General features: G+C 39.3%; 1 protein-coding gene across 2 annotated transcripts in view; it reads right to left on the minus strand.

Annotated features, from left to right (window-relative positions):
- Nucleotides 1-218: 218 nt before the first annotated feature.
- CEP83 (centrosomal protein 83) overlaps nt 219-19,174 on the minus strand; it is a 37,387-nt gene continuing 18,431 nt past the window's right edge. For both annotated transcript variants that reach the window (XM_075209406.1, XM_075209405.1), the window contains 9 exons: nt 18,766-18,880; nt 13,522-13,666; nt 13,279-13,428; nt 11,607-11,682; nt 10,940-11,097; nt 8,806-8,935; nt 4,669-4,772; nt 3,145-3,331; nt 219-752 (listed from right to left, as the gene is read on the minus strand). In XM_075209406.1, coding sequence (XP_075065507.1) covers nt 543-752; nt 3,145-3,331; nt 4,669-4,772; nt 8,806-8,935; nt 10,940-11,097; nt 11,607-11,682; nt 13,279-13,428; nt 13,522-13,666; nt 18,766-18,880 — 1,275 coding nt within the window. In that variant the 3' untranslated portion in view covers nt 219-542. The remainder of the gene's footprint in view (nt 753-3,144; nt 3,332-4,668; nt 4,773-8,805; nt 8,936-10,939; nt 11,098-11,606; nt 11,683-13,278; nt 13,429-13,521; nt 13,667-18,765; nt 18,881-19,174) is intronic.

The raw sequence follows: 19,174 nt of genomic DNA on the forward strand, positions 1-19,174 counted from the left end.
GGAGCAGTGAGTGAAGAGCAGGGAGAACGTTTCCATCAAGATATAAAAGAAATGGAAAGAAGGTATCAAGGGAAATGGAGTGTTACGATGATGGCTGACTACTGCTGGATGTTGTACAGGGATCTTCCGGGAAGCCACCAACAAGAGGAAGTGCTCAAAAATAAGTGTAGAGTTTAAAAAAAGACGATTTCACAAGCAATCTACTTGAGTGTGGTGTTAATTTTGTCGTCACCTGTGCAAATGAGTTAATATTTTTCATGTAAATAAAATATTTGCGTTAAGAGATTTTTATTAAACAATGACCACCCGTTTGTTCGATAACCTGACGTCCCAGGACAAAACGGCTGTCATTTTTGGATTCAGCGCACCAAAAAAAACGTAAGAATCAGACCTGTGATTAGTATAAATCACTTATGGTATGATGCAGTAAACAGGAATTTCACATTTTAAATAGTTATAACAAGTTCATACATTATGCTTTCAATTCAATAAAACACACTTAAAAAAAGAAAAATACAAAAGTATTTAAAAATGTATAAAAGTCAATGTACAATTGTCTGTAATAAACTAGATTCAGCTGTTTCACTAATCTCTTCTTCCTCTGTATTCCTGTGCTGGTGCCCGGAACCACTGGTCTCTACCCTGCTGCGGTCTGTGGGAGGACCAAGTTCTTCCAGTTGTTTCCTCTGTGTCATTTCCAACTCCTCAAGTCGCTTTCGGAGCATGGAAATTTCTTTTTGGTGCTGTTGCTCCTAGAAAATGAAAATAAGTATACTTGAAAGAAAAATAATATGCCCTCCTGTAAACTACACTTATATACGCTAAATCAGTGGTCAGGGAACAAAGGGTAAAATTACCCCAAAAAAAAATGAAATTGCTGGGGGTAATGCTGCCGATTCACATGCTGTCAGTTGGACTGTAGACCCCTTTAAATGTGAAATTGCTGTTGTACTAGAAGGGTTGGCAGAGGCACTTATTGAGCTTCAATGCAATAATGAAGCACGTATTGCATTTGAAAACAAAGCAGATCTGTCATATTTTTGAATGTCAACAGCTGCAAAGGCATTCAAAATTGCACATGAGGAGGCAGTCAAAAAGTTGCTGCCTTTTGCAACAACCTACCTTTGCGATCAAGGATTTTCCACTCTAACAAACATAAAAACAAAGCAGAGAAATCGATTGGACACTGAAGACTGTATCCAACTTGCTCTGACATCAAATTGCCCCAATATTGATGCTTTCGTATCAAATATGAAGCAACATCATTTCTCCAAAATATGAAGTTTTGAAGTTGGAGCTTTCAAAGAAATTTTCAATAGATTCAATAAAAATTTGAATTCCAGTAATTAATAATATATGATTTCCTTCCTTTCAAATCAAGGGGGCAACAACGGCGTATTTAAATATATTTTGGGGTAAAAGGTAAAAAAGTTCCCAGACCTCTGCACTAAATGGACAAAGGATTCAAATGATTGACCATTACACCAACAGGGACTGTAATGGCATTGTATTCAAATACATATACTTTAATATGGAGTTGGACCCCCTTTTGCAGCGATAACAGCTTGAACTCTTCTTGGAAGGCTTCCCACAAGATGTTGGAGTGTTTCTGTGTGCCGATTCATTCTATAGAGCATTTATGAGGTCAGGCACTGATGTTGGACGAGAAAGCCTGGCTTGCAATCTGCATTCCAGTTCTTCCCAAAGGTGTTCAATGGGGTTGAGGTCAGGGCTCTGTGCGGGCCAGTCAAGTTCTTCCACACTGAGCTCATCAAATCATGTCTTTGTAGTCCTTGCTTTGTGTACTGGGGCACAGTCATTGGAATAGAAAAGGGCCTTTCCCTAACTATTGCCACAAAGTTGGAAGCATATCATTGTCCAAAATGACTTGGTATGCTGAAGCAATAAGATTGCCCTTCACTGGAGATAAGCGGCCTTGCCCAAACCCTGAATAACAGCCCCATATGGTTATCTCTCCTCCACCAAACTTCACATTTGGCATAAAGCAGTCACGCAGGTAATGTTCTCCTGGCATCCGACAAAACCAGACTCGCTCTTCTGGCTGCCAAACAGAGAAGTGTGATTCGTCACTCCACAAACACATTTCCACTGCTCCACAGGCCAAGTGTCTGACGCTTAGCATTGGTCTTGGTGATGTGAGGCTTGCATGCAGTGGCTCGGCCATCGAAATGCATTCCATTAAACTCTCGCCGCACAGTTTTTGTGCTTACATTAATGCCAGAGGAAGCTAGGAACTCTCTTAAGCTATGGAATCAGCAGAGTGTTGGCGACTTTTACTCACCATGCGTCTTAGCAGTCGTTGACCCCGCTCTGTGATTTTACGTGGTATTAAGCTTCGTGGCTGCAGGCAATATCTTAAAAGAACAATCTCAAATCTGGCCAAAACTGGACTAGTATTAGCAAGCAGTGCATTACTTTGTAAACAATGTTTTACTGCTCCCAGCCCAAGCGGTCAAGTACACATTTTCCTATAAAATCCAAGTGAAAAAAATATCAAGAAGTACAAACTAAAGATCAGAGCACTAATTAAACCACGGTAACATAGCTAGATGGTGGCTAGATTGTCTACACCACTGTTTTTCAAATCTGATCCCCAGGGACTGCTACCAGTTCATCTTTTCCATGTCTCCGAGCTGGAGTCATAGATATATTAATAACAGACACAAGAGATCTGCAGGAGGTGCTAATTATTTCACTCGCTACTCTAGAGGAGACTTAGAAAATGCACTATTAGCGTTTCTGGAGAACCGCGTTTGAGAGACCCTGAACTACACAACCATGGCATGGTTGTGCTTGAAAACCTCAGCAGTTTTTCTATTCTAGGTAGCCAAGTCAATAAGAAGTACAGAAATAAACTGTACTAAATAAAATGCCCAGTGTGTATATCTATCGTATAATACCAATATCGGGTTAATATACAACTTTTTGTTTCCTTGCATATGTATAAAAAAAGTGTCCATACTCTAAGATTCCAATGCAATTCAAATAAATGAGTCATGCGCATAACTATTTATATAAATCAGCAGTGATACTTTATGGTACTAGTGGAAAAGTTTATACCGTTGAAAAGCCTATAAATTAAGTTCATCCCATTAAAGTATAAAGAGTAAGTAACATAGATACCTGAGCATTATGGAAAGAAAACTCTGCTTCTGGGACCATCGTGGATGACATGTAACCAACTGGATTAAGGAACCCAGAGGTTGCAATATTTGGTCCAAGTATTAAAGTTCGAAACTCATTATGTCTTCGCTGAAGATCCTTTAGCCTTTTCTGAAGACGTACATATTCTTCCTGAGGAATGTTCTGTCTAAAGTAGACATGAATATAGAGACAGTGATTAAAAGCAGCCAATCCCAAACAGGTCTTAATTCTAGAAACAGATATCGAATATGAAACCAACCCTAAAATATTCCCTAGTTCTGGTCTTTGGTTTTAGACTGTAGAACTCTACATGAACATAGGTAGATAGCTCAGTGCGCACAGTTGGTAAATACAGCAACTCACCAGGAACTGTGATGTCTTCAGTTGCCAGTTATGTATAGCTACATTTCCTTGAGTTTGAGTCCTGCTGTATTATGCTGCAAGCACGCTTGACATCTACATGGAGCATACTTATACTATAGACAAGCAACCCACCGGAGGACTTTCCAATAGGAGGGTGATTGAGCCTGGCGTCCCCTGATGGGTTGGTTTGTCTGGTCCACATGCCATTGTGATGGATTTTCTGCAGTGCCTGAACATGTTCCCTTCTGGGCTTCCAACCCGCCAAGAAGACAGAGAGTTATATCATACTATCTCTTCCTAAGTGAGTTTAGAAAAATCTAAAAGTAATAGTATGGCTTAAGTAAAGTTTTCTTTTAAGAAAGATAATTAAAGAACACAATCTATACTCTTTCCCTCACTGCCAAGAATATCTTACATATATCTAGTTAACGGTTGGTATGGGCTACGCTCACCGAGATTTAATGTGCGGAATGCTGGCAACTACATAAGATTTGATACATGAAGTTCTTTAAGTACTCCTGCTACTTAATTGGATGTTTACACGCTAATATTCATGAATTTATACACGCCCAGAAGATTGCCAACTGTTAAAATAGAAGAAAGGATATGCTTGCAACACACAGTAAATGTAACATACTTTTAGTTATATATAGCTGACATTATATATATCCAGCTGACATTGGATGGTGTAGCGTCAGAGTGCTGACAAATGCGTTAGGTGTATAAATTATAATCATAAAAAATGTGAGAAGCTTTTGCTTTTAATACAAACGGACAATTATTAAATACATTTCGGGACTAAAAATGATAACCTGCAATGGGGGTTATGTGCCACAAAGACGGCAGTCACACACTGTAGCTTGTGCAACCATCGTTGGACCACTGGGTTGCTGAATGGCCCTTAGTTCCGTTACCTATAAACATAGACACCTGCAATGCAGGAGTGTTAAAGCTCTTCCGCATATATAGAGATTTTAGGTTCTAAAATATTGCAGGAATACAGTACCCTGGCAACATTTTAAGATCTCACAACCCTATCTGGCTAAACATCCAATAATAAGAGTGGAAAGGAGAGCGTATTGGACTGTACATCAGGTCCGGGATACAGCTCTATGTCAGCCTGAACGCACCCTCACTCACCTATTTAAAACAGATTTTTCAGTCTCAAGTTCTTCTTTCTTTGCTTCCAAAAGTTCTATCTTTTCTTGAAATTTTCTACATCTGTTCTCGTGCATATTTTTTCTCTGAAAAACAACAACAGGTCAGAAAAACTTAACTAAGGCAGAGAAAAAAAAGTTGTGAAGCTTATGATGAACAGATATACTATTAAGAGATAGTTGGATTTTGCAGAAAAGCTTGTGAAATTACCTATTCGACTCTATATGAAATTTGCTGTAGAAATAAAGAAGCAAATATTAATATAGAGGACACAGTTTTTGTCAGTAAAGTTTGCATTCTAATGTGTGCTACACAGAGCACAGATAAATTGTGACATAACTTGTAGAAAGCCCAGGAGTGGAAAACAGATTAGCAGTACAATAGATTAATGTGTTCAAAATCTGTGGAAATTTCAGTAGAAGATTGCTCTGCTGAAAACATCTGTCAACACTTTAATTGACAGAGCCACATCATTGGGTAAACACCAACTCAAAATTGTAGATATGGACATCTTTCACACCATACCCGTTGGGGCAAGACAAGTGAGAAATCTAGAGGCTGGTCACACAGTTTTAGGATTATAATTTATACATGAAGATGCAGCCGTTAAAGGGTTGAGGAGAGCATGAGCAAGGTATCTTAGCACTCCGACAATCCTCTAGTCCGGCGGTTCCCAAACTGTGCGCCGCGGCTCCCAGGGGTGCCGCCCGCCAGCCATTAAAAAAAAAAAAAAAAAAAAAAAGAACACAGAAACTTACCCAATCCGTCGGGCGCCGGGACCCAGCAGCCTCCTCTCTCCCGCAGCTGTCACTGAATATCGACGTCAGTAACAAGCTGCGGGAGAGAGGAGGCTGCTGGGTCCCGGCGCCCGACGGATTGGGCAAGTTTCTGCGTTTTGTTTTGTTGTTTTTATGGCTGGCGTCTGGCGCGGGGCAGAGTGAGAGGGATCGCGACAGCGGGACAGAGGATGGGGACAGCGGGCCAGAGGATGGGGACAGAGGGCCAGAGGATGGGGACAGCGGGGCAGAGGATGGTGACAGAGAGCAGAGGATGGTGACAGAGAGCAGAGGATGGTGACAGAGGGGCAGTGGAGGGGGACAGAGGGGCAGTGGAGGGGGACAGAGGGGCAGTGGAGGGGGACAGAGGGGCAGTGGAGGGGGACACAGCGTGAGAGGGGCAGTGGAGGGGGACACAGCGTGAGAGGGGCAGTGGAGGGGGACACAGCGTGAGAGGGGCAGTGGAGGGAGACACAGCGTGAGAGGGGCAGTGGAGGGGGACACAGCGTGAGAGGGGCAGTGGAGGGGGACACAGCGTGAGAGGGGCAGTGGAGGGGGACACAGCGTGAGAGAGGGCAGAGGAGGGGGGACAGCGTGAGAGAGGGCAGAGGAGGGGACAGTGTGAGAGAGGGCAGTGTGTCTGGATGCAGAGGGGGCAGAGTGCCTGAGGGCAGAGTGTTTGGATGCAGAGGGGGCATTTTTGCATACAACTAAATAAGTATTTCTGTCCTGACCTAAATGCTTATTACAATTTGTTGACCCAACTACTTCTAAAACAGGACTGCTCAATAATTATTTTGGAGGGGTGCCTTGAAAAAATTTGGAGACTCTAAGGGTGCCGCGAACTGCAAAAGTTTGGGAACCACTGCTCTAGTCATTAAAAACCAGCATCCTTGGTAAGTGCTTGCTATGCAAATATTGAAAATGCCTGATGCGCCACCTGGTGGCAGAACTGTATACAATTTTGTTTTATTTGTATAAACCTGGTAAGACAGCCAACACACTGAATAAGAACCTTACATTTAAGACAATGGGTGCTTTCAGAGTCCAGGCCAAACATTTTTACCATGTGTCACTTACGCTAAAAATGCATTTCTTGTAAAGTGAGTTTTATACGGTTTAAAAAACAAAACAATATAATGTATACAGTGCTGTAGGTCTTTACACTAGCCTGGGTTTCCAGAGCAATGGGAGCATGCAGCAATGCCCTAGTCATTGTAGATAATTGAGGTGAACAGTGGTCCAGCCATTACCACAAGTAAATCCAGGCTTTATGGCAAATAATGTTTACATAATGTCATACAGTGCATAAGCAAGTCTGGTCCTGCCTGAGTTTTGATAGAATACTGTTAGAAAAATAGTCACACAGTTCAATGCATCACATTCAGCTCAATGCAAGAACTTGTTGACTATAACATTAATCGACTGGTTCTACATATTAATGACACACAACTGGAATAAAGCACAATCCAGAAGCACAAATGTTTTTACATTAAATTCAAATTCATTAGTTATAAAGCTCAAAAGAATTTAACATTATGCACCTATGATGATACTGTGCATTCCAAGTAAAACAGAGTTTCTCAATCTGTGGTATATCTGCTCACAGGGGGATTTTGTGAAATTTACAGAGAGGGTGCACTTAGTAAACCTCTACATAAAAGAGGACATGATAGACCTAAATGTGGAACTGGGTCAGCTGCTTTCTGGCATCTCCTCTGGTCCTGTCAGAAGGTAAGGAGTTTTTGGGTAGCGGTTGGTGCATGTATTCAGTTGACAGATATTAAGATCCCCTTATTGTCTCCCAAGATCTCCATTTTGGAATTTCTCTTGATCTTCCCTTAGATAAATCATCCTTCCAGTATGTAATCAACCTGTTATCTCTCAGGTTATTATAGCGAAAATGTGGATGGCAAATAATATACCCTCTTTTGGCTGCTGGGTAGCCTAAGTAAATTAAACTGTTGACCACGAAAGTTACATTCATACAGCCAGGAACTCCATGCCTAAATATCATAAGATCTGTTCCTGGTGGGGACAGAGGATTCAGATGATGATTCATCCTAGGCGCCGGCCCAGTCCTGCTCTCATTTCTACTGCATTTCTTCTGCTTGTTTTATGCAGTCTCAAGTTTTTCACTTTGCCCTTGTGAAATATAGGTTGTTATTATTATACAATTTTGATGCTTTCCTATGTCCATTCTACTTTGTTACGTATTTTGCTTGTATTTTTATTACATTTACCTCACTGTGTATTTTGTACTCGTCTACACTTTGGTTGACATTGTATTGTTGTACCTTAGGATATTGTGTTTTGTTTGGTGGGGGAGAGGTTTGATTTTTACTCTCTCTGTATTTTAATACAAAAGATTTGTTTTAAATTAAAATAGAAAAAAAGATAAAAAGAAGAGGACATGCATTACCACCATTTATATTACTTGATCACAGACACAGAAAGGTGTAGTTTAACTAGGAGAAAAGACTGAGAACCGTTCGAGACAGAAGGGCCTCTGTACTGTACGGGCGCTTGCCATCAATGACTGTACTCTACACTCACATCAAGCTCTGTACTGTACAATAGCCAGAGATAATGGACTTTGTTGCCTATACTAGTCAAACAAAAAAGGCTTTGTTGTAAACTGGTCAAAGGAATGGACTCTGCTCAAAGTCACTCACTGGATAAGAATGGTTGGATAATCATATCTCTTTCATGCACATTCCACCGTGGCTATGGCTCCAGCTCAGGCTGTGAAACACACTTACACAAAACTGCACCATAGTCATCACTGCCTTTCCTAAACTTTAACATGCAAATATTGCTTTTGAAGATGATGCATTTCGTCTTCTATGGTCGTATTAATGCGCCTTGATCCATTACAGTAGCTCAAAGCAAGAGTTGCATAAACGTTGAAAGCATGATGGTTATTACAGTCACCATGCCTTTCAGTGAAAAGAATAAAAAGAAGGGGTAATATATATATATATATATATATATATATATATATATATATATATATATATATATATATATATAATCTATATATAGTTATATATAATCTATTTCTATACACATATATACACACACACATTTTCATTGTTGCACTACACACTGTGTTTGAGAATAATCTTTTATCGCTATTTATTTTCTTGTCCACTTATTACTAATAAGAGACACCTACTGCTGTAATAAAAACAGCAGTAGGTGTCGGGAAAGAAGTGGTGTTGCTTCGGGGAACTATGGTACTTCTGATTGCCGTATACAGTTTAGAAGGAGGAGGAAGAAAGGGAAGGGGGGGAAGAAACCCCCATAGCCAGCCACCAAAAAACCCAAAACACAACATTACCTTTTTCTGGGCTTGGGCCGCTCTGTGCATTTTCTCTTTCACCTCTTTATATTTTTCTTGTAACTGAGACAGGTTCTCCTGTAATTTGTGTTTTTCCTGTAACCACTCTATGTGGTTCCCCTCTAATTCTCTGCATAAAATAAGTGGAAAAACATATTGGTAAGTCAGAGGCATGTGTGTGTCTTCATCACAACATTTCCATTTCAGGGACATAAGAACAGTATTGCTCATGTTTTGTATAAAGTCGTACAGTTATGGAGTAAAATACAGAGTACATGTTCAGTTACGGAGCAAAAAGTTCAATAACATATTGGGGTCCATATGTGATTTTTGCTGCAGGGTGATAATCAACTATGTACAATAAATAGGGATGTACCAAACCCGGAATTCTATTAGGACTTTGGTCAAATCCTAAGGGCTTTTATTAATGTTCAATTGTTCGGCAACCAATGTAAAATCTTAATTTCCTGAAAGTTCAGCACACAGGTCACAAATTCATTGCTTACAAGAGCAAAAACAGACTGAATAAAATCAGATCCTCTGGTGAAGGCCAATTGTAAGGCGATTGTGTCCTCCTTTCACAATTGATTTTCACCAGTGTAAACTTTGAGCTTCCACAACACAGAGATTAAATATTTATGCAAACATATTGCATGTTTTAATTTTATATTGTAACATAAAATGATTCCAAAATAAGATAACAAATAGTATGTTTTAGTTTCAGTGCTTTGAAAAAGAAATATCAAAATATCAGTTTAGGATTTGTTATTCAGTAACATGAGAATTGGTCTTCTTTGGGAAGAAACTGAATGTTTGTGTTCTATGTAAATATGTTAAAAATGCACAGTAAATATTTAGTAACTACCATTAAGTAATGCAAATTTACTTGACTATTTTGTTGGCACAAGTTATTCTGGAGATATAAACATAATGATCTATATCTATTTAAAGAACCACTAAACCTGAAATATAAGTTGCTTTACTAAAAATTTCAGGTGACTTCTGATCATGGGTGTTGATCTCTTCCTAAAAGTAAAGAACATAATTAAGTAAACTCTATGGGGATCCTGATCGTGAGTACATACACACTGCAGAATTGGAAGGACATCGTTTCATTGTTGAACAAGATTCATTTAAAAATCAAATGAAGTGATATGATGTACTTTGGAACCATAATCGCTTCTTGTTGCAGTGTACACACTAATGCAATATGGGGCCGCACAGTCACTTATTGTGTGATTGGCATGATAATTACCTGAAAAGTAATCCCACTAAGTATTTTTCTGACTCCACTGCAAATTGTGTTTAGATAATTTTCTACATTTTCTTGCAATACATTTTCATTATTAAATTAAATGAAAGCATCTCAATGTCCCTGCACCTCATGGAAGTTAAGGAAATGTACAGTATGCATGATTCAGTGGGGGCATGGATAAAAACATTTGTACAAATAAACTGTGCAAAACAGTGCAACTAAGAAATAATGGTCAAAATACCTTAGCATCCATTAAAAAGAAATTAAGAAATTATATGAAAGTGACTAGTGGGTTAGGGAGAACAACCTAAATTGTGGTTTGTTTATTTTTAAAGTACCATTTCTATTAACAGTGTAATCCCTTCTACACATATAAGCTGTGCTTATTTAACAGAAATCACTCTGGTTACCCATAAAAAGACAAAAGTTGGTATTAAATGTTTTACAGTATGCTAAGTGTCATGCGATTACCATGGCAACCACACTCAAATGACATAATGTAGTGGGCAGAGAGGCTTGGAATGTTCATAAAATGACCCCTTGTTCTGCCATAACATGACCACAAAGGAGCTTGGCGACTGACTGGCTCAGACTAAGAGAACAAGCTACACTCTTGTGGGAACGAGCAGAAACCAAATGTTTCCAGGAGAGAGACTTTTGTTTAAGCTTCACATTAAAAAAAAAAAAAAAAAAAAAAAAAGGTACAAAACGGTTTAAGAATAAATTAATAACTAAGTTATGATAAAACAGTCCAATCATCATTTGCATTGTGTTACAGTATAAAGCCTTTTTCCAGAGAAAATTATTTTTATACCATCAGATTAAGTTATGTTAGAAAACAAGCAGCAACATTTACAGACCAAAATGAATTACACTTACTTCTCTGCATCTTGTTGGGCCCTTTCTGCCTGACTTCTAGCACTGCGATTTTCGTGTTTAAGTTGTTCCACCATTTCCCGGAGTTTTTCATTAGCACGTAGTAAATTATTTTCTGACTCTGACAATGACGTTACCTGAGTTTTCAAGTCATTCATTTCCTGGGTAAAAATAAAAAAATGGAGAAAAAGTCAGCACTATTCTTAAACAAACTGGATACATATAGGGGAGTTTAGGTTAGATTTGGCTAGGCAATGTCAGTAGTGTAACTGGGCTGTGCTTACATCCAATCCATCCCCAGGCTATTGAAAACTTTCATCTTTCAGCAGTATTGTAGTGTATCTATAAGCACATAGATGATAGAGAAATTCACCCATGGCCTGGTGAAAGCCAATACAAATGAGGGCCCACAACCATATCGGGCACTCCATCAATAAGCACATTGACTTTAATTCCCAAACGTAAGTGCGTTTGATGCAAACAAACAACTGCTTAGTTATATCTAGTATTTACAGATGTTTTGCTACATTTGGACATAAACTGTTGCCACCTTTCCAGGTTGACATTATATATGCCAAGTCCTGCTCATCAATGTGATAAATGCAGAATGCCTCATGCTCATGATTGTTTTTTTCCAAAAACAGTATGTATGAGGCATAAATATTGTTACCCGCTTGAGATCTGCTTCATCGTGTTTTTCTTTTTTTATTTGTTCTGTGTAAGTCACTTGTTGTTGGAGTTTAGACCTAAGAAAGGAAGTAATAGTAAATCTTCAGGTATCATGAACATCAAATTAAGACCCCTTAGTGTTTAATGCACGCAAAAGTAAATTGAAAATTATGGAATCTACTGATTGCAAAGACTCCTAACCGGATACTGCCTACTCTATTTACTTGAGTCATTGGAGTGTCCTCTACTGCTCCCCCCTCCCTCGACCTCCAGTGCAAGCTTTGCTTAACCACAGTATGTCAATCATAATATGCCAGTTGGTATCCAATCTAATAATTTTGTTAGGAAACAATTGCTGGATTCTTATTGAGTTCACAGAAGTGTTTAACTTCTCAACACAATTGTCAAAGTTTAGTACTGGTAATAATAATAAAATAAATATTGTAAAGATGCTCTACTTGCATATAAGCCAAGATATGTCTGAATCCTTGCGTTTCAACGTGTACATTTGGAGGTGCACGTGTCTTAAGATGCGAGCAAGCTTTAATCTAGAGTATAAATGCGCTCAGAACAAAGATTGGACAATCATCACAACCTGCAGCCAAAACTTGCATCTATCTAGTTTATGCAGTTGCAAAATTGACATATCTTAGCTAATGTATTTAAAAATCTATGACAGACTGAATAAGATTAATCTCAAAAATGGCATGGATAACTTGCACACCTGATCCTCCTATCCAAGCATAGGGGCCCATTGTGCTCTAAGGCGCATTTTTATGTTGCACAAATGCACTTGCATGCAACTGTAAATCAGGCCCCAAGTGCTCAGAGGTCAGTGACCAATACCTGTAGGTTTCAGAGTCTACCTGGGTCTTGTCAGATCTGACTGTGCTGGGAGAAGCCAGTATTCAGAAATTATGAAAGTCATTACCATAAAAGACAGGTTTATAAAAAGTCCTGTTATCAACTTCACTAAATGGTATAGTAGATAATGTGAAGCATTGAATTGTTCTCGATAAAGTATACACAACTAGTCATAGAGCAGGATCGTTACCAATATTAATGCTCCTCTAGGATGGGCATTTAAAAAAAAACAAAAAAAAAAACACTAAATAGTAAATATAAACTATATAGTGAAAAGCTAAGCGGAACAACAGTGGTGTGTGAAAGAGTTAAAGTAATGTACCCCATATCTACCAGGAATGTTTCTTACATGGCACCACATAACTAGGCAAAATTAAAGGTGATCTCCTTCTTCAAAGAATTCTACTGTTCATGCAGATTTGTTTAGTTTGATTCCAACGCATAACCTTGTGCCATCAAATCAAAGAGTCAGAAAAAGAAATACATTTGCCTGGACAATATAATACTATGAGGGTAGATATCCCCTTTGACCCCACTTTGGCTCCTGCGTGCTTAAAACACACTTAGCTGTGTTGCCACTAACAGGTTCTAGCATTTCTACCTAATCTTTGCGCCAATGTTATCCTGCATGTAGTCTTCCATATTAAGGTTTCAATAATGCATCAATTTGGGACAGGTTTTATCTTTTCTTAATAAAATTTGGTGCTGCTTTTAAAATAAATGATTATATTTGTCTCGATTTTCTGATAAAACACACCATTAAGAAATAGGACACATAAAGCTGAATGCATCCACACAGGACATCTAACCTTAAACTCTGAAGTTGCCTTCTGGCCGATTCCTCTGCTAACTGTGCAATACGCAGTTTTTCTTCCAGTTGGCCTATTTCAGATTGTTTTTGTTGGTCCTGCTCCAATTTATACTTTTCCAACTCAGTTACTCTACTTTCCAATTCCATCCTGAGAGAAAAAATGCCCCATTAAATGAAAAAGTCACATAACAGAGATATATAGTGAACATATTGAGGAAAATATATATGTATTTTGTATAACCTTTCATCCTGGATTGCGGCAATTTGCTGGAATCCTGCTTCTCTGGCTGCCTGCACCTTACGTATTACTTCACGCTCTTTTTCAGCCAGTAGTTCTTTTTGACGTTCCAGCGTTGCTTTTAGGATTTCGTTTTCAGTCTCTATAACTAAGGAGATAAAATTTCATGTAAAACCAATGTGTTAAAAGCAAAAAAGTTTGTAGAATTAATTGTACTAATGACTAGCACTGATGTAAAAGATATACAATGAAACCAAAATGAATGAACTGAGCATTCAAATGTTTTAGTCTGGTATTATTATCTTGTAGTTTAATGGCACAATCATATTACTAAGTGCTGTATGGTCAAAAGAAAAGAAAAATGTTCAGACACTCAGGTCCTTACTAAGGATGAGCGGGCTCGGATTTCTCTAATCCGAGCCCACCCGAACAGTGCGGATTCGACGGGATCCGAGCACTGTTCCGGTATTTTCGGCGCCCAAAAATATGAAACTGAGGCTCTGACGTCCGAGTCTCGCGTCGGATCTCGCGAGACTCGGAATGCATAAATTCCTCGCTCGCGCCCGGCATCTTCAGTCGGGCTCAGATCATTGAAGAGGGAGGTTATAGGTTTAGTGGTGCTCCGTCCTGTGTCCTGTTACTCTGTCCTGCTTAATATCCAGGGGTTACTTGTCCTGTGCTTTGTCCTGCTGATCAGTCCAGTGGTTATTTTTTCCAGTGCTCTGTCCTGCTGAGTGCAGTGGTGCTTTTGTCCTGTGCTCTGTCCTGCTGAATCCAGTGGTGCTGCCTGTGTCCTGTGCTCTGTTCTGCTAAAGGCATTGTCATTTATAAATTATTCAAAAGTTATAAAAAAAATGTAAAAAAAAATTATAAAAAAATAATTGAAAAAAAAGATTAAAAAATGAGTTAAAAAATACTAGGTACTGCTATTTCAAAGTCAAACTATGTTCACTGTTGCTGCTGTACCAAAAAATAATAGGTACTGCTATTTACTATTTATTTATTTATATACTGTTCATTATTTCTGTAGTTCCAAAAAAGAGGAACTGCCATTTCTATTACTACGTTCATTGTTTGTGTAGTTCCAAAAAATAGGAACTGCCAGTTATATTACTACGTTCATTATTTCTGTAGTTCCAAAAAATAGGAACTGCCATTTCTATTACTATGTTCTTTGTTTTTATAGTTCCAGAAAAGAGGAACTGCCATTTCTGATACTATGTTCTTTGTTTTTATCTGTGCAGCGGAATTCAGACCAGTTGAGGGTGATATATTGTGGCCCCGGTACCAAATTGGGTACCGGGGCCACTCCACTACGCAGTCCAGATAGATGCGTATCAGATATTAAACTACATTCAGTGTTGGGGCCAAATCCAAAATTAATGAAAATGACCTGTCATCGTCAAAAACAAGAGGTATTGACGCGCTCGAACTACACCCTATATACGCTGCAGAGGATGTAGGAGCAGGCAGCTGTGCAGTGGAATTGAGACCATTTGAAGGCGGAGGTATTGTGGCCCCGGTACCAAATTGGGTACTGGGCCCACTCCGCAGTCCAGAAAGCTACCTCGGTGCAACGTTTTGGACTAAAAACAATATTGTGAGGTGTGAGGTGTTCAGAATAGACTGGAAATTAGTGGAAATGATCGTTATTGAATGTTATTGAGGTTAATAATAGCGTAGGAGTGGAAAACAACAAAAAAACAGGATTTTAGCGCTTTTTAAAAAATAAATCAGAACCCAAAACCCGAAATCAGAACCAAAACCTTTCGTCAGGTGTTTTGGCAAAACAAATCAGAACCCAAAACCTCAAGCTAATCAGAACCCAAAACACAAAAAGTGTCCGGTGCACACCCCTAGTCCTTACCCAAGTGGAGCTTGCAATCTAATTAATCTACTACAGGCACGCATACACACATTTAACAGGGCCAGTTTAGGTGGAAGCCAATTAACCTACCAGTATGTGTTTTTACCTTGGAAGGAGACTCACACAAGCACAGGAAGAATAGACAGACTGCATACTACTTTTGCATATTTTAATTTTACTGTAGTTTCATGTTGGTTATTTTTTCATACTAGTGATATTTCCCGCATGAATCTATTATGCAGATTGCTGTATAACACACAGTTGCAGAGCCGTAACTTAGAATTCTAGCGCCCGGGGCAAGAAAGACAAATGCCGCCCCCCTAGCCCTCAATTTTAACCAAATTAACCTAAAATATTCCTAAATTGCGCCCCCCTTCAGCGTTGCGCCCTGGGTGGTCGCCACCGTCTCACAGCCCTAGTTACGGCCCTGCATAGTTGCCTACTCTCCCAGAATGTCCAGGAGATTCCCGAATTTTTGGGAGTTCTCCCATACAATAGGGAGAGCAGGGCAACCTCCCGCTACCTGGCCTATTTGTGGGTGAAGTGGGTGGGGCTAAATGCGTCATCCTGGCCCCACCTCCTGCTGAGGTAGGCAGATATTGGTAAGGTTTGAGAGGGGATGGGGCCTAAATACGCAGTTTACATGGCCACGTCCCTATAACGGAGCCCCCCTTGCCGGACATCATGCTGCCACAGTTGGCAAGTATGGTATAACACTAACTGCAGAAACAGGGAAGACTTGCATTTTAAGTCTTCATAGCTTCCTATGAACTGTCTCGGAAAATCTTATAGGTTCTTTAACTTTGCACCACAGTGATGTTCAAGGACAGAGAATTGAGAGCGAACAGGAAAAGGATAAAGTGTGGAAACCAAGTAAATTGAGATAATATATCACTCAGAACCCCATGAAACAGGAGAGAGACCAAAGAAAATATTCTGTTCAGATGTGGTCATTTACAGATGTAGGATCTTTGTAACTAATTTTCCAGTGTGTTGACAGAGGAAGAGATTCAGATAATACCATTATAAACCTACATCCATAACATCAGAGTTAAATGCATCTGGGCAATAAGAATCTTAAGGACCTTTATACACTGGATTTTTTTGTATCTGTTAGTAAATGCAAGTAAAAACACATGAAAATGCATGTGAAATGCAAACCTGTTTGACATGTTACTAGCGCTTTGAGGCCACTGGAGGTCACTGTTGGCTTCCCCAATGTATAAAACTTGTGTTAAAATACACTCAATGAAACAAGATGCATCTGAAACCGCACAAAGCAAAATGCAACACACCTAAAATCTAGTAAAAGTGCTAGTGGGTATGGTAGTATTGAAAACAGACCTGTTTACATGAGTTGTGCTATCATTTTTAATGCTAGTACAACGCACAACATTTATGCTGGGTACAAGGTGTAAAGTGGACAAAGATTGTAGTGAGAGAAAGCACAAATTTGTATACTTTAGCGATTGTATCCTTCCCGCAAGTTCAACCCCAGTCTCCATTAGTTCATAATCTGCAATCTGGCTTCTGCTCCCACAACACTTCCCTCACAAAACTGAATGATTTCTTCACTTCAGCAGCTTTGTATACAGCTGTCCACTTTCTCCTCTAAAGCCGGTAATCTCTTGGCCTCTGTGATTAAGCAGATTCCTGTATGCACTGTAACTCTGCCCCTACCCTTCCTTCAGACACTTCCCACTGCCGGACAGCTGTACAAAGTAACAGATAGGAGGCAAATATGGTAGAAAGAGTGGAACGTGCCCCGAGTACACGCACCTCTTAGTGTCTCACACAAATGAGAACATTTTCTCCTCTCCTTTCAGTACTGCAAGATTCTGTCCTAGGCACACTTTTGTTTTCATTTTCCTTCCTTGGTAAACTGGATCTCTAGGACAACCATTATCAACGCAAATGATAGCCAGGTTCACGTCTCTATCACTCAGCCAACACCATTCTCACCATCTCATATTCCAGATTTCCTATCTGACATTTCAGTTTAGATGTTCCACCACCACCACCACCATAAATTGAACTAATCTAAAACAAAACTGTTAATTTTTCTCCCATATTATGTTTCTAATGTGCCCAAATATTCCATCACCGCCAAAAACATAATCATCACATCTCTGACATTCTGGGGATTAACTTTGTCTTGACAGTCTTATTCGAACATACAATCGTCCAACCAAATCCGCCTTAACGTATGCAATACCCCCAAAATACACCTCTTCCTGGCGCACAATAACAGTAAGCTCGTTGTTCATGTTACGGATAACTGCCTTTCCCCTCCACAAGCCTTTCTGTCCATTATGAACGCTGCTGCCAGGTTATTCACCTCAACAACTACTCAACCTCTGCTACCCCTCTGCCAAGCCTTGAACTACCTCCAATGACAAAATGCAAAGTAGACCTTCACATAGAAAGCCATCATTTTGACCAAACCCCTATGCAACCTCATCGCTATGTACTCTCCCAATCACTCACATAAAGACCTGTTCCTCATCACCTCCTCACAAATATGTGTACAGGACTGGAGTGACTCCTGCCTCTGGAACACCCCCTTATTCACATTATATCCCCCGCTTCTTAAGATTTAAGCATTCAACAAAAATGAGTCTTTTCAGAGAAGCTTACCCAGACCCCTTTAAGGTCTTCCAATCGCAGCAGTTTTAACCTGTAGGACCCCACATCAGCCCAAGTCTTGTGCATAACTTTTTCTACCTTTTAGATCTAGGACCCTCTTCACTCTTTTGTACTGTTACTAATGTAATGTCTGTGTCTTACAATTTGCACAGCACTAAGTAAAAAGGTTGGTGCTTTGTAAATACTGAATGATAACAAATAATGCCTTGTTAGCACCAATGCACAATTATTGAGGAAAATACTGAAGAGTTAAGTTATAATCAGGGTGATATGTCAACTTTAGTTTTGTTAGTTGGAGCCATGGTTTATATTTCATTTTCAAAGCAATACATGGAGTTTGTGGACTATAAGGTGCTTGCAGATAGGCAGAGACAGAAGCTCAATCCAAGCGCAGAGTGGCCAGATCTCAGGGGGTAAAACTAGTGGCATCAGATGAAGGCCGCACAATGAGATACTGGTCATTGTTCTATTGCACTTTCTGCCAGACCCAACCGATATATGAGCAAATCAGGATAAAAAATATTGATCGGGATTGACAGTTGTCCTGTGCTCATACATGCAATTTGTGGCCAGTTAGGTCTAAAGCTGGCCTAACTGGTTGTCAGAAAGTAAACCATGAATAAGTACCTTAAATCTGCAAGTAGAAATTACAAGAGACAAAATAACCTGACGTAGCAGTTTAAATACTCGCCCATCCAAAATCACAATAAACAAGCGTAAAGACGTAAAATTACCATCAAGCCGACTTTGAATCTTGTCTTTATCTTTCTCAGCCTCATTCTTTGTTTTTGCTGCTTCAAATTTTATGTTGTCGATATCAATTTTTTGGGAATGTTTGAGTTCATCAATCTGATAAATAAATATTACAGTTTGGTGGATAGTGTAACTTGTCAAAAAGAATTAAACAATTGGATAAAACCTCAGATGCATGACATATAAGATAACAGATATTAAGATATATTTAGAGAAATAAATCTGACAGGAAAATAAGCTGTATTGCCACTAGGAAAACCAGTAGACATGACTTTCCTGTTGCACATGATCATATTTTCAAAGCCCAAACTGTCATACAAAATAGTCATGTAACAAAATATTAAACTAAACAACTTCAAAAAAATAAAAATAAATAAAAAGAGCAAAAAC

The sequence above is a fragment of the Mixophyes fleayi genome, chromosome 4 (genome assembly GCF_038048845.1).
Source record: "Mixophyes fleayi isolate aMixFle1 chromosome 4, aMixFle1.hap1, whole genome shotgun sequence".
Taxonomy (NCBI): domain Eukaryota; kingdom Metazoa; phylum Chordata; class Amphibia; order Anura; family Limnodynastidae; genus Mixophyes; species Mixophyes fleayi.